At 40.8% G+C, this 17841-nt stretch overlaps 1 protein-coding gene and 1 pseudogene across 1 annotated transcript; both read right to left on the reverse strand.

The window, feature by feature from the left end:
- Window positions 1-3170: 3170 nt before the first annotated feature.
- Window positions 3171-4136, reverse strand: LOC149209798 (protein DETOXIFICATION 16-like). Its single transcript, XM_089398751.1, has one exon. The coding sequence runs from the start codon at window positions 4134-4136 to the stop codon at window positions 3171-3173; it is 966 nt and encodes a 321-aa protein (XP_089254877.1).
- Window positions 4137-9428: 5292 nt separating this feature from the next.
- LOC149209799 (protein DETOXIFICATION 16 pseudogene) lies at window positions 9429-11515 on the reverse strand (annotated as a pseudogene).
- Window positions 11516-17841: the final 6326 nt, after the last annotated feature.

A 17841-nucleotide genomic window follows, 5' to 3' on the forward strand; every position in this document is an offset into this window, starting at 1 on the left:
TTCAACCTATCTTTAGACCAAAGATTAGCCTCTTTGATCAGAGAGGGATCTCTCATAAACTCTTGATAAAATCCTTCAAACACTAGATGGCTAACTCTTTATTCACTTATGAAATCATAACTGGTTGGAAACACATCAAACTGGCTTTCATTGGGCTATGGAGTCTATAATATTAAGTAAACAAGGAAAACACAGTGATCTCATGGAAATCAAGGCTCTTAGCATTACATGTCAAACATACTCCACCAAAACATAGCTTGCTGAATACACAGGAAGTCAGAGCATATAATTATGAATTCTGAGTGATTGCATTACAACAAAACTATAAAAGAACATAAAGTATAAAACACCATCACTACATTTGAACATGACAATCCTTCGAGAATCTTGAGAAGAGAATAACTCTGTTTTACTATTACTGTCAAAAAAGGTCTTACAATGGCCCAAAACAACACTGTTTTTCTATAAAGTATCCAACCCCTATTACATCCTAGTTTTCACCATATATAGGAATACATTCCTCCTCTCTAGAATGAGCTTGAATGCCCTATTAACTACTCCTACATGCTTCTAACTAATGCATTAATTACACACATGCTGAACTGTAATTACACACAATCCTAATCAAACTAAAATATTAATTCCATTCTCCTCGTATGCTGGATGCCTTCTTGAATGCTTTGACAGTTGTCCTCCTTCGATTAATCTGATATGGCTGAGCTACAGATGCAATGGATGCTGACTTGGGATGCTTGAAAGCGCTGATGGCTCATTAAATGACCAGAAGGTGTGCTCCTATTTATCGGTTTCTGTCTCCCAACATTCTCCTAAAGTATAGCAGCCTGCTCCCAAATCTTTTAATAACCCCAAGTATGGAATGATGCCAAGCTTCTGATGTGCTGTAGGTGGTATTTGATAGACAGTTGTTCCTCTTCCACAACTCCCGCTCACCGTGTCAAACTAGCTGCTCACAGTATCACACTAGCTGCCCCGCGCTTTAAATCATCACCTACAGCAGTTTCGTAGCGCGCTACGAAACTGCTGTGTGATTTAGAAAACACAGTCTTCTTCACTGGTTTCTGCTAACACTGTGCTTATGACTGCATTAGTTTCCAACAGTGGCATCCAATGAAACTTGTAACACATCAAGAGGTCACTCCATCCCTCTTACTTTATCAACCACTTTGAATTGCATGATGAACTTGTGGTATTGCCAAGCCTGTGAAATAGGCCGTTGCCTCTGGAATGAATCTTATAAACAAGTCCATAACCTCTTTCACTTAAACACTTAGCAAAAATGAGCACAATTTCTGAGAACCTGCCCTTGATATGCCTTATACTCTGAGGGAGTTACTTATTTAAAAGCAATCAGCTGAGCCAGTTATGGTATGATTGTGAAAACCACCTTGAAGACCAAGGAACACAGCTGTGTTAATCCTTTCCTCATAGTCATACTTTAACCTCTTGCCCCTGCCTGTTGATTTCCTTGATACCCTTTCCATAAAATATTATTGCAGCATGATGACCACGGAGTGACTTGTGTGTAGTAGTAGTCACTACACCTGCAAACTCAAAAGGAAATGGAACTACACCAGGTGCAACAAGTCCCAAGAGAAGTACACTGCTTTCTTGTCTCTTGGTCATACATATGCCCCACAACTCTGACAGACAGAAGATAAAATCCCAACGGGCTCGCAACCTCTCCGAAATTATAAAGATTTGCATAATACTTCAGGCCAAATATCTCTGAGATGACTGTATACATTACAGGCCACTGAGCTCCAAAACATAGTCCAATTATAATGAACGCTATGTACAGTGATCCCAGAAGAGCAAAGGCTATGAAAATATGTCCAATGCAAACAATAAGCATAATTATGGTCAACATCAGCGGCCTCGGAAATTTATACCTCTGGAGAAGAATTTCTGATAAAAACCCAGAAACAACACGGCCTAGAAAATTCCATATGCTGATAAGAGCGCAACAAAGGTGGTTATATTCTGGTGAGTGTAACCAAGAAATTTTCCAATTAAAGCTTTAGGAATTGTGAAGTTGTCTCCTCTTTCGGGGCCTTTGAAGAATTTCACAATACGGGATATAACAGAAGCTCTCGCTTTAATTTCATCGCTATTGTTAGCAATATACTCTGTGCCGCTCATCGATTTTCCTTGATTGATCTCTGGGCAATGTTGAGGATCCTTTATGTCAGAACCACACTTTCCTGAGTACAAAGTAACATTTCAATCGAGCTAACTAATGGCTCCACCGCTTCACCTACAATCTCACTGAATCCGAAGCTCCCACCTGCAGAAAACAGGGTATGAAGAAACCCCGACACATCCACAAACATCTCTGCTACTCCCGGTGCAAAATCTCTAGATTATCATAAGCCTTTGTACATGCACGATCTTCTTGAACTGTGGCTTTTAAATGAGCACCAGAAATCATAATAACAATCCTCCATTTGCGCATGAACGGAATGATTTATAACACCCGGCAATTTCACAAACATAATCCACAATCCGGCGCGCTGTTGTAGAGGCCATGTGTCATGTAGTTAATACGTATGTTATTACCTGTCCAGTAAGACCTTTATTTGCTCATTTCCATCTCTAACCAAGGCTTCACGTTTCCATTACCTTTTTTGAAGGTCGAATCAACGAACCATTTGATGATTAATGCATTTACATTACACCTGACAATAAACAATGATTAAACCTTCAAAGTATGACCCCAGATCAACGAACATTTGTTTATTCCCACATCCTGGTCCAGATCAACACGCGGGAGCATCTTCATCAATTTGATTACATGACCAGATCAATATAATAATTTCATTCCACAATTAGGACCCTTGGATTATCATTTTGCCCATGCAATCAACAAAATAAACAAGTCATCACTCAACAAACAATCTGCTACTACATCGGATTGCATTCTTTCATACATAACAACACATTAATTCATCAGGCGTTCTCGACCTCCCTCATTCACCGGTACCATGATATGCTCCATTCAATGCATATAACAACCACAGGTCAACACAACGATTATACCAACAACCGACAGTAAACACAGGGTACCCAAATCGACCTCAATCCATCAACAACTCTCTGGTATTCAACTGACATTTAGGGGATCAACCAGCTATTATGTAGAACGATTTACATTACAGGGTACCCAACGTTTGCCATCCACATCCTCTAGCAATACCTGATAGAACACCTTGGATGGCATCCATAAATGTTGAGGGTACAAGCAGTGGCATCACGGTTGAAATGTATTCAACTACCTCTACTTCATTGCTATAAGCATAGCCCCATACATTTTTGATAGAGAATAAAATATATCCTATCATAAGAGCCTCAATGACTGCCATACAAACCCCGACACACACTGATAACTGTGCAGTGCGTGAGCGTCTAGCTCCTAGTTCATTGGAAACTCGTGTACTTACAGCAGCACCCACGCCAAAGGGGATCATATATGCAACTGCATCAGTGCTAAGACAGATGGAGAGAACTGACATCTCAAGTTCAGGCTTAGGCAACAAACCGAAGAAGAGAACAAGCATTTCAAAAGACCAGTATTCCAAGAAAAGCATTACTGCAGATGGAATAGCAAGCTTAAGAAAGTTTGTAATGTCATATAAAGCTTCCCTTGAGAAGGATGTCCATGTCTTCTTGCATGCAGGGGAAAATTTAACATAAATTGATAGAAGTGCCACATTTAGCCAATTTGAAACGCTATTTGCAAGCGCAGCCCCTTTATGACCTAATCCAACTTTGAACACCAATACCCAACAAACGAGAACATGGAAACACAGAGTTATTGAACTGCTTAACATCATCGGAAAGACAAAACCTTGTGATTGAAGAAATTTCACAAGGGGTTGAAGAGCCGCAGTAGCAAACAAGCTAGGAATCATCCACCTTGCAAAGTTCCCTGCTTCAAAAGATATTAGAGGGTCTTGGCCAAGGGCTACAAGAATGTGTCCCATATATGCCCATATCATAGCAATTGGTATGCTCACACAATAAAGAGCAACAATTGCTCTCTGCAGTTGAATCCCAAGCAAATGATATTGCTTTGCTCCATATGCTTGTCCGCAAAGTGTTTCTAATGCACCTGCCATCCCCATCTTTGTTAGAGGAAGGCAGTTCCAATTCTTCTTAATGGAGGAGAGAGTCGAAAGTAGTCAGTTTTCCTCTTTGCTAATTTTTTTGTTGTTGTTGTTGCATATTTCTTAGATCCATCCATGGTGCCATCATGTTCTCCAGAAAGCAAAACGGAATTAATAACTCCATTGGTGCTAGCCAATATCAAAGGCTTCTTTCTTCCATCCATTGTGGCGCCCTGCTTTGTGAAAGAAGTTACAGATTGTGAAAAGACAATCCCAAATGTCAAACACTCTATGACTTATAAAATTTAATAGATTCTTTGTCTAGAGGATTCAACACAAAATCTTTTGCAAGTCTCCCACATTAGTATGTACATCTTTCACAATCACCCATGAGCCAGAATTCAGAGATAACTCCCTTAATGTATTTGATGGCAATCCTACAATAGCTGCATCATCATAAGGTGTCTCCTTGAACATACTGCCACTGCTCTCATCAACATTCCTGGAGGGAAGTAGAACTCTGTACAATAAGCATGCTAGGATTTGGACCTTCTCTGAGAATTCAAACAAATCCCCAGTTTCGTAGCACGCTACGAAACCACGCAAACAGGTAGCGCTGCGAAACTGCTAAACAGAATTCAGGCGCTGCGAAAACACCCTGACTTTAAGCTAGACTAAAAAATTTTGACAACAGCATTTTCAGTGATAACAGTGGCTCCACTTGGGATAGTGTGCCCTTGTGGTGCGCTAAGAACATGCAGCTCCAGTGCCTCGTCCATTTGTGACAGACAGAAATTTGCTTGACCAGCATGACTGTAGGAGAAAGAAAGCTACATCTACTGAAAAATAAATGCTCAGTCAACCTTGAGCTTATTTGCATTTACCTCTATCTACCTACCCTATCAGCTGCAAACTCCACTAGTAGCTCAAGCAACATGATATTTCCAATGTAGCCAATCATTCATCTTATCTGACATTTGAGTCCTTTGGCTGTGCTTGAAACAAAAATAAATCAGATACTGAAGTAACCGAGGCGGCATGAGGTGTAACTGTTCTTCAACATGAAAATATAACTGGAAGCCGCTTGAACAGTAAATCTTATCCATGTATTCAGCTATAGGGTCAAAAAACACATGGCTAGTTTGCTGATTCTCAAAACTTTCTGTATCTTTAAACAACTTATCTTCAGCCACACCAAATTTATTTGATATACTATCCAACAGCCTATCTGAATGATGCTCACAAACAATGTAATTTTCCTCACTACTATGATCATTATTTGAAGTAAGCTGCTGCAATGAATTACAAAATTGAGCAAGCTTTTCCTCTGCCTGAGGGTCATAGAAAATTTCCTCCAATATTTCTTCTTGCTGGGTGCAATCAATTTCATCTTCATCATGATCTGAAGCCGGACCAAACTGTTGCATCTCTACATCAATATCAAAGGATAAAACATGGGTTTCACAACTAAACCCCTGCTGCTCCTCATGCTGTGCTTCATGGAGTGTTATACCTTCTCCTTGGTGCTGAAAAACATTGCTATGAAGAGCCTCTAAAATTTCTTCATCTGTAAATTCATCATCATCATAACAATCCTCCAATTACTGAATAAGATTCAAAGAATGCCTACAACAATCTTTGAGCAGCAACAAAGAAGGATAACATTCTTTATACATTTCACAGAACACATCATGGAAATCAACAAGAGAAGATAATGAATCATTTTCCAAACTTTTATACCAAGACCATGCTTCTCCTTCTAAAGTAGCCATAAAAATCCTCATGAGACAATCTTCAGGGAAATGAACCTTAAGACTGCGTACATGTATGTGAAACTTAACCAAATGGAGAGCAGCATCATCCTTCTTTTCATCTTTGAATATTGGAAGATCATCCAACCAATCAACCTTTGGCATAGGATTTGGAAAACCAGGGATATGAGACCGATTCATAGGAGCATACCTGGCATTCTTTCTTGCAGTGGAATCCATCTTGAAACTTCATCAAGCTACTGATCTTCTAGCAGTGGAGTCACCTTCTAATTTGTTCTTTGATGTGTGGAGTCGCCAAGGTAGTTTTGCAGCCTTGAAAATCATTTGAACTCCTGCTACCTTCAGAATTTCAATCTTAAGCTCCCGGCAGACGCACCAAAATGTTATCACAAAATCACTACTGAGGGCTGCAACCAAGCAAGATTTAATGTAACTATTTCAACCTATCTTTAGACCAAAGATTAGCCTCTTTGATCAGAGAGGGCTCTCTCATAAACTCTTGATAAAATCCTTCAAACACTAGATGGCTAACTCTTTATTCACTTATGAAATCATAACTGGTTGGAAACACATCAAACTGGCTTTCATTGGGCTATGGAGTCTATAATATTAAGTAAACAAGGAAAACACAGTGATCTCATGGAAATCAAGGCTCTTAGCATTACATGTCAAACATACTCCACCAAAACATAGCTTGCTGAATACACAGGAAGTCAGAGCATATAATTATGAATTCTGAGTGATTGCATTACAACAAAACTATAAAAGAACATAAAGTATAAAACACCATCACTACATTTGAACATGACAATCCTTCGAGAATCTTGAGAAGAGAATAACTCTGTTTTACTATTACTGTCAAAAAAGGTCTTACAATGGCCCAAAACAACACTGTTTTTCTATAAAGTATCCAACCCCTATTACATCCTAGTTTTCACCATATATAGGAATACATTCCTCCTCTCTAGAATGAGCTCGAATGCCCTATTAACTACTCCTACATGCTTCTAACTAATGCATTAATTACAAACATGCTGAACTGTAATTACACACAATCCTAATCAAACTAAAATATTAATTCCATTCTCCTCGTATGCTGGATGCTTTCTTGAATGCTTTGACAGCTGTCCTCCTTCGATTAATCTGATATGGCTGAGCTACAGATGCAATGGATGCTGACTTGGGATGCTTGAAAGCGCTGATGGCTCATTAAATGACCAGAAGGTGTGCTCCTATTTATCGGTTTCTGTCTCCCAACATTCTCCTAAAGTATAGCAGCCTGCTCCCAAATCTTTTAATAACCCCAAGTATGGAATGATGCCAAGCTTCTGATGTGCTGTAGGTGGTATTTGATAGACAGCTGTTCCTCTTCCACAACTCCCGCTCACCGTGTCAAACTAGCTGCTCACAGTATCACACTAGCTGCCCTGCGCTTTAAATCATCACCTACAGCAGTTTCGTAGCGCGCTACGAAACTGCTGTGTGATTTAGAAAACACAGTCTTCTTCACTGGTTTCTGCTAACACTGTGCTTATGACTGCATTGGTTTCCAACAGTGGCATCCAATGAAACTTGTAACACATCAAGAGGTCACTCCATCCCTCTTACTTTATCAACCACTTTGAATTGCATGCTGAACTTGTGGTATTGTCAAGCCTGTGAAATGAGCCGTTGCCTCTGGAATGAATCTTATAAACAAGTCCATAACCTCTTTCACTTAAACACTTAGCAAAAATGAGCACAATTTTTGAGAACTTGCCCTTGATATGCCTTATACCCTGAGGGAGTTACTTATTTAAAAGCAATAAGCTAAGCCAGTTATGGTATGATTGTGAAAACCACCTTGAAGACCAAGGAACACAGCTGTGTTAATCCTTTCCTCATAGTCATACTTTAACCTCTTGCCCCTGCCTGTTGATTTCCTTGATACCCTTTCCATAAAATATTATTGCAGCATGATGACCACGGAGTGACTTGTGTGTAGTAGTAGTCACTACACCTGCAAACTCAAAAGGAAATGGAACTACACCAGGTGCAACAAGTCCCAAGAGCAGTACACTGCTTTCTTGTCTCTTGGTCATACATATGCCCCACAACTCTGACAGACAGAAGATAAAATCCCAACGGGCTCGCAACCTCTCCGAAATTATAAAGATTTGCATAATACTTCAGGCCAAATATCTCTGAGATGACTGTATACATTACAGGCCACTGAGCTCCAAAACATAGTCCAATTATAATGAACGCTATGTACAGTGATCCCAGAAGAGCAAAGGCTATGAAAATATGTCCAATGCAAACAATAAGCATAATTATGGTCAACATCAGCGGCCTCGGAAATTTATACCTCTGGAGAATAATTTCTGATAAAAACCCAGAAACAACACGGCCTAGAAAATTCCATATGCTGATAAGAGCGCAACAAAGGTGGTTATATTCTGGTGAGTGTAACCAAGAAATTTTCCAATTAAAGCTTTAGGAATTGTGAAGTTGTCTCCTCTTTCGGGGCCTTTGAAGAATTTCACAATACGGGATATAACAGAAGCTCTCGCTTTAATTTCATCGCTATTGTTAGCAATATACTCTGTGCCGCTCATCGATTTTCCTTGATTGATCTCTGGGCAATGTTGAGGATCCTTTATGTCAGAACCACACTTTCCTGAGTACAAAGTAACATTTCAATCGAGCTAACTAATAGCTCCACCGCTTCACCTACAATCTCACTGAATCCGAAGCTCCCACCTGCAGAAAACAGGGTATGAAGAAACCCCGACACATCCACAAACATCTCTGCTACTCCCGGTGCAAAATCTCTAGATTATCATAAGCCTTTGTACATGCACGATCTTCTTGAACTGTGGCTTTTAAATGAGCACCAGAAATCATAATAACAATCCTCCATTTGCGCATGAACGAAATGATTTATAACACCCGGCAATTTCACAAACATAATCCACAATCCGGCGCGCTGTTGTAGAGGCCATGTGTCATATAGTTAACACGTATGTTATTACCTGTCCAGTAAGACCTTTATTTGCTCATTGCCATCTCTAACCAAGGCTTCATGTTTCCATTACCTTTTTTGAAGGTCGAATCAACGAACCATTTGATGATTAATGCATTTACATTACACCTGACAATAAACAATGATTAAACCTTCAAAGCATGACCCCAGATCAACGAACATTTGTTTATTCCCACATCCTGGTCCAGATCAACACGCGGGAGCATCTTCATCAATTTGATTACATGACCAGATCAATATAATAATTTCATTCCACAATTAGGACCCTTGGATTATCATTTTGCCCATGCAATCAACAAAATAAACAAGTCATCACTCAACAAACAATCTGCCACTACGTCGGATTGCATTCTTTCATACACAACAACACATTAATTCATCAGGCGTTCTCGACCTCCCTCATTCACCGGTACCATGATATGCTCCATTCAATGCATATAACAACCACAGGTCAACACAACGATTATACCAACAACCGACAGTAAACACAGGGTACCCAAATCGACCTCAATCCATCAACAACTCTCTGGTATTCAACTGACATTTAGGGGATCGACCACCTATTATGTAGAGCGATTTACATTACAGGCTACCCAACGTTTGCCATCCACATCCTCTAGCAATACCTGATAGAACACCTTGGATGGCATCCATAAATGTTGAGGGTACAAGCAGTGGCATCACGGTTGAAATGTATTCAACTACCTCTACTTCATTGCTATAAGCATAGCCCCATACATTTCTGATAGAGAATAAAATATATCCTATCATAAGAGCCTCAATGACTGCCATACAAACCCCGACACACACTGATAACTGTGCAGTGCGTGAGCGTCTAGCTCCTAGTTCATTGGAAACTCGTGTACTTACAGCAGCACCCACGCCAAAGGGGATCATATATGCAACTGCATCAGTGCTAAGACAGATGGAGAGAACTGACATCTCAAGTTCAGGCTTAGGCAACAAACCGGAGAAGAGAACAAGCATTTCAAAAGACCAGTATTCCAAGCAAAGCATTACTGCAGATGGAATAGCAAGCTTAAGAAAGTTTGTAATGTCATATAAAGCTTCCCTTGAGAAGGATGTCCATGTCTTCTTGCATGCAGGGGAAAATTTAACATAAATTGATAGAAGTGCCACATTTAGCCAATTTGAAACGCTATTTGCAAGCGCAGCCCCTTTATTACCTAATCCAACTTTGAACACCAATACCCAACAAACGAGAACATGGAAACACAGAGTTATTGAACTGCTTAACATCATCGGAAAGACAACACCTTGTGATTGAAGAAATTTCACAAGGGGTTGAAGAGCCGCAGTAGCAAACAAGCTAGGAATCATCCACCTTGCAAAGTTCCCTGCTTCAAAAGATATTAGAGGGTCTTGGCCAAGGGCTACAAGAATGTGTCCCATATATGCCCATATCACAGCAATTGGTATGCTCACACAATAAAGAGCAACAATTGCTTTCTGCAGTTGAATCCCAAGCAAATGATATTGCTTTGCTCCATATGCTTGTCCGCAAAGTGTTTCTAATGCACCTGCCATCCCCATCTTTGTTAGAGGAAGGCAGTTTCAATTCTTCTTAATGGAGGAGAGAGTCGAAAGTAGTCAGTTTTCCTCTTTGCTAATGTTTTTGTTGTTGTTGTTGCATATTTCTTAGATCCATCCATGGTGCCATCATGTTCTCCAGAAAGCAAAGCGGAATTAATAACTCCATTGGTGCTAGCCAATATCAAAGGCTTCTTTCTTCCATCCATTGTGGCGCCCTGCTTTGTGAAAGAAGTTACAGATTTTGAAAAGACAATCCCAAATGTCAAACACTCTATGACTTATAAAATTTAATAGATTCTTTGTCTAGAGGATTCAACACAAAATCTCCTGCAAGTCTCCCACATTAGTATGTACATCTTTCACAATCACCCATGAGCCAGAATTCAGAGATAACTCCCTTAATGTATTTGATGGCAATCCTACAATAGCTGCATCATCATAAGGTGTCTCCTTGAACATACTGCCACTGCTCTCATCAACATTCCTGGAGGGAAGTAGAACTCTGTACAATAAGCATGCTAGGATTTGGACCTTCTCTGAGAATTCAAACAAATCCCCAGTTTCGTAGCACGCTACGAAACCACGCAAACAGGTAGCGCTGCGAAACTGCTAAACAGAATTCAGGCGCTGCGAAAACACCCTGACTTTAAGCTAGACTAAAAAATTTTGACAACGGCATTTTCAGTGATAACAGAGTGCATTCAGCACATCCACCAACATGTCCATGATATATTGGATAGGTCCAATGATACGTACAAGCAGCACCAATGATCAACATTGAGTGTCACAAAAGTTCTAGGTGGGCGATAAAGTTTGGCTTCATTTCCAAAAAGAGTGCCTTGCTGGGCCCCACCACAAGCTTCTCCCGCTATGATATGGGCGATACACCATCACTATGGTCGTGAGTGACAATGGCTTTCAGCTCAACATCCCACCATTCCTTGGTCCGCACCCAACATTCAATGTAGATCGCCTTCGACCATACTTCCCACCATTGTTGGACGCATTTGACATTGCAGAACAACTCACACCAACAGAGCTAAACCTAGACTGAATGGAACAAGCCACCACTGATCGGATCATGGACACATAGATCAAGAGAATGCACCAACAAAAAATCCAACTATATTGGGTTGTCAAAGCTAGCCAACTCCTTCACCAAGGCAAGTGGCTCACCAGGGCCCAAGTTTAGCAGAAGTTTCCCCATCTCATGGAGGCACTCAACACAATGGGGACCATTTCTTCCTAATGGGGGAGGAATGGTCTAGCTAGATATTGGTGGCCACCTGCCTATTGCACATGGACCCCCAACACTATCTCTTTCAGTTTTACGGTTTCCTTAATTGTAGCACAATTTACTATTTTTGGTAGTTTTCGGGTCCTCAACTTCCAAAGCTATTTTGAGGCCCTAAACGATGATTCTAGGAAAACTAGAGAGATTGAAAATGTCCTAAATTAGCTCACTAATTATTGTTTGGCCTTCTCCTTGAGTTCTTCAAAACAAGGTATTATGATAGCCAAACAGAGATCGTATGCCAAAGTTACAACCCCAGGAATTTGATTTACTAATTTACCCAAACGGGACCCACACCTTTGGTGCTCCATCTCCTAGGGTTAGGTTTTTTGATGTTTAGGATTTTCCATTATTTTTCAATAATAAATAGGCCTTTGATCCTCATTGTAGCATAGTTCAAAGGCATGTAGCCACCACATCTCTCCTCAAAGATAAGCTATCATTGCCTAGGCTATCTTATTTCCATTTTGTTTGTAAGCATAGTTAAGTATTTTTCCATTAATGAAATGAAGTGTTTTTTTGCTGCATCTATGTGTCTATGATTATATATATAAGTTGTTGTGTTCATGTTCAATTTTGGATCAGTGGTATCAAAGAAATTTTCTCTTTCTCTATTTTTCTTTCCGTGTCCCCAACGAGGTCAGGGTATAAGGAATTAGGGCTCAATCTGGTTGAACCATTACAGGATTAGCCTCGCAAAACTCGAGGACCTCACATGGTGGAAGAAAATAAAGATGAGGGGGCAGGTGATCCTTTCAAAATGTTGCTTGAAGAAGCGCTCGAGTGACAAAGGGACACGATGATGGATAACTTTGCCCAGATCCTTCGACCACTACCCACAGGCGATTCATCTTCATCCAAAAGCCACTCTGGAGGCACCACTCCTTTTAAGGTACAAGTTAACTTCAATATTCCCATATTCGAAGGCCTGAAAGATGCATACGTCGTAGGTAAATGGTTAAATCTATTGGAAGGATATTTTTCAATTCATAACTTTTCCAATTGGAAAAAGATTACATTTTCACTTCTCAAAGCCACCCCACACGTCATGGACTAGTGGGAAACCTACTGTGAACAAAAGGATGAGACTTAACTCTCATTGTTTTCTGCTGCTCCCACTTGGAATTGTTTCTGAGATGCCATCAAGGAACAATATTACCCTATCAGGAGCTATGCAAATAAATACACAAAGTGGACCACACTACGGCAGGGAAGGGACCAAGGTGTGTCGGAGTTCACAAATACTTTCCACACTGTTTGCATGAAGCTGGGTATCAAGGATATTGAGCCGCGTTTGGTGCTCAAATACCGCAGTTGTCTACACAAGCACATCCAGGACAAGATGGAGTTCCTGGACATTTCTTCGCTCAACATGGTGTATTGGTACACTGTAAAGATTGAGCAGAATTTTAAATAGAAGAAGAGGGACTTTGGAGCTTTGAATCCAAAGCACGGAAAAGGCACCCCCAAACCACAGAACAAGGGACCAAGGCAAGGCAGGGCTGCCCAGGACAACCAACTAAAGCCGTAAGAAAATAAAAACACCACAAATATGAAGAAGGACATGGGAAAATGCTGTGAGTTCCACAAGAGCTCCACTCACAATACAAGTGAGTGTTAGGCCAACCAGTCACTAGTGGCCGAGCTGAAGGCTTCTGAATCAGGTGTAGGTTCCGACTCTAAATTAGAACCTGATAAGGGGACTGAAAAGGAGAAGTGGATCATTGATGCAGAGCCCAATGCCACCATGGCCACCACAAAGATCTAGAAAATTGGGCCTGAAGATCTAGAGGATGGAAACACCTCTTCCACTCAGAGATGTGGGTGAAGGGTTCCCCACTCCAGTTCATTGTCGATAGCGGGAGCCAAAAGAACCTCATTTTAGAAAAAGTCGTGAAGTGGCTGGGCCTAAAGACTACAAAAAATCCACAACTATACACCATTGCATGGCTTCACCAAGGTTGAGGTCTTCACGTGAGCTAGGAGTGTCACCTTCCCTATAGCATCAAGCCCTTCATGGATGAGGTATTGTGTGACGTTGCTCCTCTTGAAGTTTATGAAGTATTGTTAGGACAACCATACTTTGGAAGCAACATGTTGTATATGAGTATATACCTCACTCTATGATTATTACTTTGGCTAATAAGTTGTATAGGATACCAAAGGTAGCCCCTCCTACCATCATCTCTTTGATCAGTGCAAAGAAATGTAGTAAGATCATTTCCTAGACAAAGAATTTTCTTTTCCTTATGATTCACCCCCAAGGCAAGAAGAAGGTTGTGGCCACAGCTTTCAAGCAGGGCTTCTCTGCACAACAGCAACAGATGGACAAGGTCATTAAGGAGTACAAGGATCTTTTCGCCTCACCCACAAGGGACACACCACACTATCAAGTCAAGCACTCCATCGATCTGACCCTAGGCACACCACTGTCCAATGGACTGATGTATTGATGCTCTGTTCTAGAAAATGATGAGATCAAGCAGCAAATTCAAGAACTATTGTAGAAAGGGCACATCAAGCCAAGCTCATCACGCTGTGGTAGCCCGATTGTATTGATACAGAAGAAGGATGGGACCTGGAGACTCTGTATTGACTATCGTGTGCTAAACAAGATAACTATCTGGAATAGGTATCCAATCCTATAGATTGATGACCTTCTCAACTAGCTCAAGGGGGCCAAATATTTCAGCAAGATTGACTTGAAGTCAAGTTATCACCAGGTTCCTATTGAATCCTCTAATGTGTGTAAGACTACCTTCAAATCCAAGGAGGGCCTTTTCGAATGGTTGGTCATGCCATTCAGATTGACGAACGCCCCTGCAACGTTCATGAGACTGATGGATGACATCTTACGGGACTTCACCAATTCATTCGTGGTGGTCTATCTAGATGACATCTTAATCTTCAGCCAAAGTTGGGAAGAACACCTCTACCATATTTGACATGACCTTCAAACCCTTCGATAATACAAGATTTGTGCTAACTTGGAGAAATGCACCTTTGGCCTGACCGAGATTCAATATCTGGGGTACATCATTGATGAGGGGGGTGTACATGTGGACCCATACAAGATACAAGTCATTCAATATTGGCCAGCCCCAACAACTCTAACAGAGTTCCGCAAAATTTTGGGTCTTGCCAATTTCTACCGCATGTTCGTGTTGGGGTTCTCTCATATCGCTTGGCCTTTAAGTCAAGTCACCAAGGATGGAGCAAAAGAAAATTTATTTTTGTCAGAAACCCATCATTGAGTGTTCTCGGAGTTGAAGAAACGCATCTGTTCTACACTAGTTCTCACATTGCCAGACCTGCAACAATAATTTGAGATTGAGACAGATAACTTCGACTATGCTATTGGGGTAGTTCATACTCAACATGGGCATCCAGTGGCTTACCATAGTGAGACACCTTCAGGCACAGTCCGAAAGTACCCCAATTATGACAAAGAAATGTATTCCAATGTGCAAGCCTGTCATCAATGGAAGCATTACATTTTGGGGAAGGAAACGGTCATCCAATCCAACCACTGGTCTCTACAATTCATATAGACACAAGGGAAATTGCAAAACGATCGCCATAAGAAATGGTCCACCTATCTGCAACAGTTCCATTTGAACATTAAGTATAATGGTCCACCTATCTGTAATAGTTCCATTTGAACATTAAGTATAATAAGGGAAGCACCAATAATGTCACTGATTGCCTCAGTAGACCACCAGTCATGGTGCTGATCACTCTACTCAACTCCTGTGGGCACAAGACATCGGGGCAGTCACATGTTTACAAGAGCGATCCAAAATTCGATAGCATATACCAGACACTCCTGGAAGGGAAGAAAGTTCCAAATTTTCACCTTCAAGATGCATTGTTATGCCTCTTGGGACACACATGTGTTCCTTCAAGTGAGCGTGCCAAGATTATTTGGGAGTCACACTACAGGCAGGTCACTGGACATTTCAGAGTAGAGAAAACAATGGTGGTATTGCAAAAGTATTTTTATTTGCCGAAACTTCATCAGGATGTTGGGAAGTACATTAGATCCTACACCACCTATGTCATTGCCAAATCAACCATCAAGAAGCAAGACCTGTACACTCTACCTACTCCTAGCTAGCCTTGGGAATCTATCTCCATGGATTATATGTCGGGCCTTCCTTCTCCTAATCACGACAACGATTGCATTTTCATGGTCATTGACCGATTCTCTAGTATGGCCATCATGGCAGCCTGCAAGAAGAGTATCTCAGTAGAGTCCACTACTAAGCTATTCTTTGAGTGAGTGTGGGTACACTTTGGGATCCCACAGTCCATTATCTCATATCAGGACAACAGATTCCTGGGTGCATTTTGTTCAAGTCTCTAGTCGATGCTGGATACAAAACTCACTAAGTCCATGACTTTCTATCGCCAAACTTATGGCCAAACAGAGGTTGTCAATAGAATGATCATACACATTCTGTGCATGTACAACTCAAAGGATCCATGCACATGGGATGAAAGTCTCCCCTATGTCTAACACAACTACAAAATATCTCTCCTTTTATGCTCTAGACCTGCGAGAAGATGCCAGAATACCAAATATATGAAAAAATACAACCCAGAACATAGAATAAAATGAGAAAAAACATCAAGTATTTTATTATTCAGAGATGAAGGCAATGTTCACTTGCCTCTTTAAGGGTGCAACCTCCAATAGAGCAGAGCTCTATTACAAAATAAAACACGACGCTCCTCAATGGGGAGTCTCTATCCTTTATATTATAGGATTCATACATGCAATACCATGGGTTAGTACCATGGTTCTCTCAATACCATATATTTAATACCATAACTCGTTTGCAACTAACTATGGTCCCTTTCTTTAAATGCGGATCAACCACTTACAATTATTAATACATGCTTTATTGACTCTTGAACTAACTATAACTATGCCTCGACCCTATTACATGAATAAAGGGGTTAGGGTAGGACCCTAACATGCCCTCCCCCATAAAAAAATCATTATCCTCAAGGTTGAAGCTGTGGGAATTGCTGAACAATAGTGGTTGGTTCCCATGTCACATCTTCTAGAGAGGTGTCTTTCCACTTGATGAGGACTTCCTTTATTGTGTGACCACACAGATGTCATTCTCACGTGTCGAGGATCTGCTCAAGCTGGAGCTATAGTGAACCTTTTTCATCCAATTCAGGTAGACTGGTTTCAATTCTACAATTGTTCCCCACCACATTCTTGAGGCATGATACATGGAAGATGGGATGGATTTTTTCCATTGGTGACAAGGCAAGCTTGTAGGCTACTTCTCCAACATGTTGAAGTATTTGATAAGGTTCGTAGAATTTTGGAGCTAATTTCTGACAACCCTTGTCTTTGAGTGATGTTTGCTTGTATGGTTGTAGCCTCAAGAATACCTGATCCCCTTCTTGAAATGTGTGCTCTGAAAAATGTTGGTCTGCATGTTGCTTCATGTGATTCTGAGCTTGATGTAGATTATCTTTAAAATGGGCTAGCATGGTTGCATGGTTCTGTAGGAGTTGATTGACTGCTTGCACCTTAGAGCATCTAGGGATATAAGAAGTAGGTGAAGGTTGGAGTTGACCATACACTGCTTCATATGGATTCATCTTGGTGGTAGCATGATAGTTAGGATTATACGACCATTCAACTAGAGGTAGCCATTGTACCCATTGATGTTACTTTTCTAAAGTGAAGCACCTTAGGTAGGTCTCCAAACAATTGTTGACTACTTCAGTTTGACATTAGTTTGGGGATGCTAGGAAGTACTTAGTTGGATTTGGGTGCCTTGTAGCTTGAAAATTTCTTGCCAAAAGTTACTGGTGAAGGTTAGGTCACTATCAAACACAATGGAAGTGGGCATGCCATGTAGTTTGAAGATCTAGTCCATGAAAGCTTGAGCCACCAAAGTGGGGGTAAATGGGTGGGGTAGGGTGCAAAAATGAGCATATTTAGAAAGTTTGTCTACAACCACCATGATGAATGACTTGTTCCCTGACTTCAGAAGAGAAATAATGAAATCCATAGAAACATTTGTCTAGATTGAGGCTGGGATG

The sequence above is a fragment of the Pinus tabuliformis genome, chromosome 1_2, assembly GCF_031772625.1.
Source record: "Pinus tabuliformis cultivar Carrire ecotype Pingquan chromosome 1_2, CPIR1, whole genome shotgun sequence".
In the NCBI taxonomy this organism is placed as follows: domain Eukaryota; kingdom Viridiplantae; phylum Streptophyta; class Pinopsida; order Pinales; family Pinaceae; genus Pinus; species Pinus tabuliformis.

Bases quoted from the DNA above. Each gene is read 5' to 3' on its own strand.
- LOC149209798 (XM_089398751.1), bottom strand. From the start codon at position 4,136: ATGGCAGGTGCATTAGAAACACTTTGCGGACAAGCATATGGAGCAAAG.